This window comes from Paroedura picta, chromosome 5 (assembly GCF_049243985.1).
Source record: "Paroedura picta isolate Pp20150507F chromosome 5, Ppicta_v3.0, whole genome shotgun sequence".
NCBI lineage: Eukaryota > Metazoa > Chordata > Lepidosauria > Squamata > Gekkonidae > Paroedura > Paroedura picta.
The window spans coordinates 15,571,407-15,577,570 of record NC_135373.1 but is presented as its reverse complement, the minus strand read 5'-3'; the positions used below and the strand labels follow the sequence as shown (position 1 = coordinate 15,577,570).

General features: G+C 45.9%; 1 protein-coding gene across 1 annotated transcript in view; it reads right to left on the bottom strand.

Moving 5' to 3' along the window:
• Window positions 1-646: 646 nt before the first annotated feature.
• Window positions 647-6,164, bottom strand: part of LOC143837124 (very-long-chain 3-oxoacyl-CoA reductase-like) — a 45,093-nt gene continuing 39,575 nt past the window's right edge. The window contains exons 10-11 of the mRNA XM_077336636.1: window positions 2,642-2,788; window positions 647-1,659 (exon numbers count right to left, since the gene is read on the bottom strand). Of these exons, the coding sequence (XP_077192751.1) occupies window positions 1,615-1,659; window positions 2,642-2,788 (192 nt within the window). The 3' untranslated portion in view covers window positions 647-1,614. The remainder of the gene's footprint in view (window positions 1,660-2,641; window positions 2,789-6,164) is intronic.

Below are 6,164 nucleotides of genomic sequence, written 5' to 3'. Positions count from 1 at the left end.
TCAAATGCTGTGAAAATGCATTATATTCGGTCTTCTGTAGCTCTGTGGTTGGTTGTAGGTATTTATACTCAGATATATCCAATCTCCCCCCCCCCCCCCCGACACACACACAGGCTTAAAAATGTATCAGTATCTTCTGCATCTATTAAGATCTGAATGCAGATCAAAGAATCTCCACCAAAACTGGTAAATATACCTAGGTATATTTCATATATCATTCAGTTGACATTCCAGTCCCAATCCCAAGGCAGTCTATCTAACCATAGAGCAGTCCATCTGGGTGACTGGGAGGCATTTCACCTTGTGCATTCAGCTGACTAGAAAAACCTGCAGGCAGCAGGAATCTGGGGATGGAATGAATGCCTGGGAGGCATTTCAACTCCTACTTTCGGCTGGCCACAGCTCTTCACAGGCAGCAGAAATTAGGGATTCAAATGGCTCCATTTCACCCCCCAGCTCTCTACTCTTATTGTAACTCAGTAGTCCATGTTTACAATTTTATGTACGCAATATTGGAGAAATATTGTTTTACTAGAAATAAAGCCCATTTTATTTTTTAATAAAATGGGTGCTAGGAGCCAGTCTTCTCTCAGCCCTGGGAGCGGCCTCACCGCAGCGAGGACGCTCCCGGGGGCGAGAGAAGGCCGGCTCCCCCCCCCTCCCCGAAGCCCCAAACGGTATTTTTTAATTTTGTAAAATGTTTATTGGGTGACATGACCATATATGGCCCTCCCATACCCAAAATGGCCATTGATTGACTTGGAGGTGGCGGGAAGGGGAGGGGCCCAAGGGTGCATGTACACAGCTAGCCTTCCCAACCATATTCCGCACAATTGCACCACTTTTGGAGTTTCCCAAAGCTTGAAGAACATTTCAGGGCTTTCTGAATGGAAAAAAAGTTGAGAAAGGCTGCTTTACATGCAGGTTATGAATCCCAAAATGATGATGATGGTTCAGCTCGGCCCACAGGGGCACAGGGAGTGGGACCTTGGGCTGTTTCCTTCCCCTGCAAGCCAAGGGCTTCTGCTCCAGGCAACACACAGGGTTGAAATTACTTTCAAGAAAGTCTGCTCAGCCCTGAGAAAATTTGGCCACCTTAGACATGCCCAATTCCATACTTTGGATGTTTGGCAATGCTGTGGATTTCAGTGTCTTGCATTCCCCTGGGGGATTTGTGGGGTGGGCGGGGAGGATGCGAGACAGTTAAGCCACCCGCAGTTCAATTTCTTTTCTCACCAAAATTTAAAATAGGAACAGCACAGAACTCCCCTCAAGCTTCAAATGGAGCAGAATTCAAGGAAGAGAAGATATAAGGGCAGGCTACAGCTTGCCTTTGAAACATGAGAAGAGTCAGTGTGCTCTCAGGGGAAAACAATCATAATCGCTTCTCCAAAAAGCAAGCTGCAGGTGAACGAGAAATCCGGGCCGGACTGCAGCGAAGTCGGAAAGCAAGACTTGGTGAATACAGTGACATTATTCTTATCTAGGATGAGTTTTCGGGATGTGGTCTAGCCGGTCTCTGTGCTCTGGCCTTTCTGCTTCCCCTTAAGCTCAAGACTGGCTGCCTCTTCAAGGACCCTGGCTACTTGCTGGTCTTTGTAATGTTTCTCCACATCAACTGGATGAGATTATTCCCGACAGGTGAGTAATGTAGCCACTCTGGAAACAGCAGATTTAGTAATTGAAGCTGGAAAAAAAAGCAAGCAACCATCCATAAATTCCTAGACTCCTCCTGAGAGGCTTGACCCAGGGTTGCCCAATCTGGGTTGCCAAATTCCTGCAAATTCGGGGGTGGATCCTGGGGAAGGGAGGGTTTGGGAAAGGGAGGGACTTCAGTTGCAACTAATGTCATGGAGCAGGGGTGGGCAAGCGGTGGCTCTCCAGACTACAGTTCCCATGAGCCCTGTGACATGCCACCCCACTTTTGGATCCGCCCCCATCTCCAGCCTCCATGTTTTCACCACAACACGAGGACCTGAGTGCACTTGCGCAGCTGGCCCTGCCGCTTCCACATCTGTCAGAACGAGACAGAGAGGAAAGGGCCAAGCAATGACGGACAGGGGGGGAGATCGGTACAATCTAAGGTCCAAGGGGAGGGGGGGAAACCGGGACTTGGCCAAAAGGACTTACAGCTACCCAACCCCGACCATGCCAGCGAGCCAGCACAGCCCAGATAGCTCGCCAGAGCGCAGAAGAGCCGAAGACGGGCAGAGACTCCAAGTGCGCTGTCAATCTAGATCAGGGGTGGGCAAACTGTGGTCCTGCAGATGTTCATGGACTACACTTCCCATGAGCCCCTGCCAGCAAATGCTCTTGCTCCACTTGCAAATGCTGGTAGAGGCTCATGGGAATTGTAGTCCATGGACATCTGCAGGGTCACAGTTTGCCCACCCCTGATCTAGAGGGAGCCCAGGTGATGCTTGAAGCCCCAGTTGCAGGCGTTTAGAAGCCGATCAGCAGCAGCACTTAATGAGGAGCGGGGTAGGGCAGCACACCCTGCCAGCGAGGGCTCATAGGAATTGCAGTCCATGGACATCTGGAGAGCCACAATTTGGCCACCCCTCAGCTATAGTGATGTGATCAATATACTAATATGATACGTGGAGCCACATGTGTGAACCTCCCCCCCCTTTGAACTTACCTGGATCCAATGGTGGAGACAGCCGTTGGTCCGGCTGGTGAGCCCCACAGTGTTCAAGGCCTGCCGTGCAAAGCTCTTGGCTGGTGTTTTGAAGTATTTGATTATCTTGTCAGTCATGTTGGAGGCAACAAAAAAGGGGAGAATGCTCTGCAGAGGGAGGGAGAGACAGGGCCAAGATGGGATGGGAGGCAGCCACCTGCCCATTTAGCCCCGTGGGCCCTTGATTAAAAGAGAACAGCAGGCAAATGGTACTGCCACGCAATGTTAAAGTGGGTAGCCCAGCAAACAACATCTTTATTCCTTGCCTGTGGAGGGCTACAGTTTGCCTGTTTCTAGCCTACCTGATAAATTTTCCCTAAGAACTGGAACATGTCTGTGGTCTGTATATTGGATCCTTATCTTTGGGCATGATAACTTTGAATGAGACACAAAAGTGAAGCCGTAAGAATGGTGGAGAATGGCAAAATGGTATGAACTTCAGGGTTATTAACTTTATCTGGCAAGAAAGAATGGCATTTTAATTTAATTTAAATTTAATTTTAATTAAGGTCAGTTTTTGGTGATTCAACTTATTTGACTTTAAAAAGGCCACTTCTGCCCTCAGAAGGGGTGCTGAGGCAGCTCACAATCGAAAACATATGTGATAAAATATAAAATCATTAGAATAAAAGCCCCTTCTGGAAAGAAGTTTAAAAACTGGATTAAAATACATTTAAAACAGTTAAAACACACACAAAATAAAGCACTGGTTAGAAATAAAGAATCATCGAGGGATACCAAATGAAACTCTTGTGTATGCAAGGCAATCGAGGACTGAGCTTGGGGTCTGGAGCAGGATCCAAGCAGCCCCGAAGGACAACCACAGGACCCAATGAACTTGAGCCTTGGACAGCCAATGAGCTGCCAGGTTCCCAACCGTGGGGTTCAATGAGTTTAAATCAATCAGGCTCTGCTAATCCAATCAAGGCTCAGCCAAGGGCGTGTCCACCTCTGCCCATGTGTCTATATTGGGGGCTTGTTCAGGCAAGTCCCCAGTCAGCGTGGTTACCTTCAACCTGGAATCACTATAGGAAATAATAAAGAGCTGCACCTCGCTTATTCCCTATCGAACCCACTATACAACAGAAAAGTTGACAAATGGTGATAACAGAAGGAGAGAGATGAAATTCTCCAGGCAGAGTTCTAGAGCTTATGGTCCCATGGCCTTGAAAGTTTGCCTCCCTCCTAATTGTAGAAGATGGGGGCACCCAAAGATGACCATAATGGTTGGGCAGCTTCATAAGGGATTACGCAGTTCCTCAGGTGTGTTGGTCCCAAATCATATTGGCCTTTGAAGATCAAGACCAGCACCTTGAATTGTGCTTAGAGAAAAATTAGAAGAGTTGGTTAATATACCCTGCTATCAGAAACCCCTCTGGCTCCATCTGGCTCCAGAGTTAGGTTAATCATAATAGATTCCCCCCCACCCCTGCAGTGATCTAATATCCCTGTAAACCAGCGGTTCTCAACCTGGGGGTCGTGAACTATCCACAACAAAGGAACCGTCATCAACCCCTCCACCGTTGGATCACCTTAATCTTGCTCAGAACAAAATACCAGATCAAGAGTATAACATGCCCAATGCATCGGACCACTTATTACCTGAGCCCATGGTAGTCACAGAGGCCATGAAAATCTCACTCCTGAGAATCTTACCCCTTAGCATGAATGCTGAATTTTCCTAGGACAATCAGCCTAAGCATCCTCAACATAAGTGGCCAGCCTCCAGATGAAAACAAAAGACCACAGGACTGCACAGTGCGTGGAGATAAAAACAAAGAACCAGAAATCACTGCAAAGAAGCCCTGTATGACAATCAAAATTTGTGCAAAAATATTGTATTCAATTTTTTAGAATTTTTACTAACAATGCACATAAAGTTACAGAATTATTTTTAATATATCTTGTTTCAGATGTCACACAGCTGTCCACACAGCCTCCATTTTGCTAGACTCCGGCTTCTTCAGCGGTCTCAAGAAACTAAATGGAGGGATGTCTAAATAGGTACCTCACAAATGACAAGTGCCCTAGAAGATTTTTTCACCCTTGTCTTTTTTCAGCTCAAAAGAATATCCATGCAAATTCTACCCCAGGTCATTCCTATGTGTCTAGGACATCCTTTCTCAACTTTTTTTTACCATTGAGAAACCTCTAAAACATTATTCTGGCTTCAAGAAACACCAGAAGTAGCACCATGGTGCAGAATATGGTTGGTAAGCAGAGCTGTGGACATGCCCACCCGGGGCCCCTCCCCTTCCCACCCCCTCCAGGCCCATAATTGGCCATTTTGGGAGTGGGGGGTGGGGGAGATCAACATGACCATATATGGTTACATCACCTGATAAATATTTAATAAATTTTAAAAATATATTAAAAATTAATTAACTTCTACCCATTCAGAAAACCTTTCCAGGGTCATCAAGAAACCCTGTCTGAAACCCTGGTCTGGAAGGTTTACTGGATCTATGTGGGCAGCAGTGTATGACATCTGAAACAAGACAGAAATATATTTGGCTAACTTTTTGTGCATTGTTACTGTTCTAAGCAATTGAATACAGTATTTTTGTGAAAATATTTGATTGCATATGGATTTATTATATAGGGCTTCTTGGCACAGTAATTTCTGGTCCAACAGATCACCTACAGATGATGGCTGCAGATATTCCACTATTATAGCCAATCTCCAGGCCAGAGTGATGAGTTCAAGAAAACCAAAAAGGGGATAGTGTTGCTAAAAACATCAAATCTAACCCACCGGTAGTTAGGAACCAAGTGCTTAGGTGTCTACAAAATATAAACATACAAATGAAATTAACATTAGCATCACATCAAAATCACAAGATGTCATAGTCCCATTGTATACAGCACTGGTCAGACCACACCTGGAGTACTGTGTGCAGTTCTGGAGGCCTCACTTCAAGAAGGACGTAGATAAAATTGAAAGGGTACAGAGGAGAGCGACGAGGATGATCTGGGGCCAAGGGACCAAGCCCTATGAAGATAGGTTGAGGGACTTGGGAATGTTCAGCCTGGAGAAAAGGAGGTTGAGAGGGGACATGATAGCCCTCTAAGTATTTGAAAGGTTGTCACATGGAGGAGGGCAGGATGCTGTTTCTGTTGGCTGCAGAGGAGAGGACACGCAGTAATGGGCTTAAACTTCAAGTACAACGATTTAGGCTAGATATCAGGAAAAAAATTTTCACAGTCAGAGTAGTTCAGCAGTGGAATAGGCTGCCTAAGGAGGTGGTGAGCTCCCCCTCACTGGCAGTCTTCAAGCAAAGGTTGGTACACACTTTTCTTGGATGCTTTAGGATGCTTTGGGCTGATCCTGCGTTGAGAAGGGGGTTGGATTAGATGGCCTGTATGGCCCCTTCCAACTCTATGATTCTAACATTTATTGTACATAACCTATGAAGTCAAGTTTATTTATACAGTCACAGACCAAAATGCAGATAAAACATTTAGGCAATATACAAATCAAATT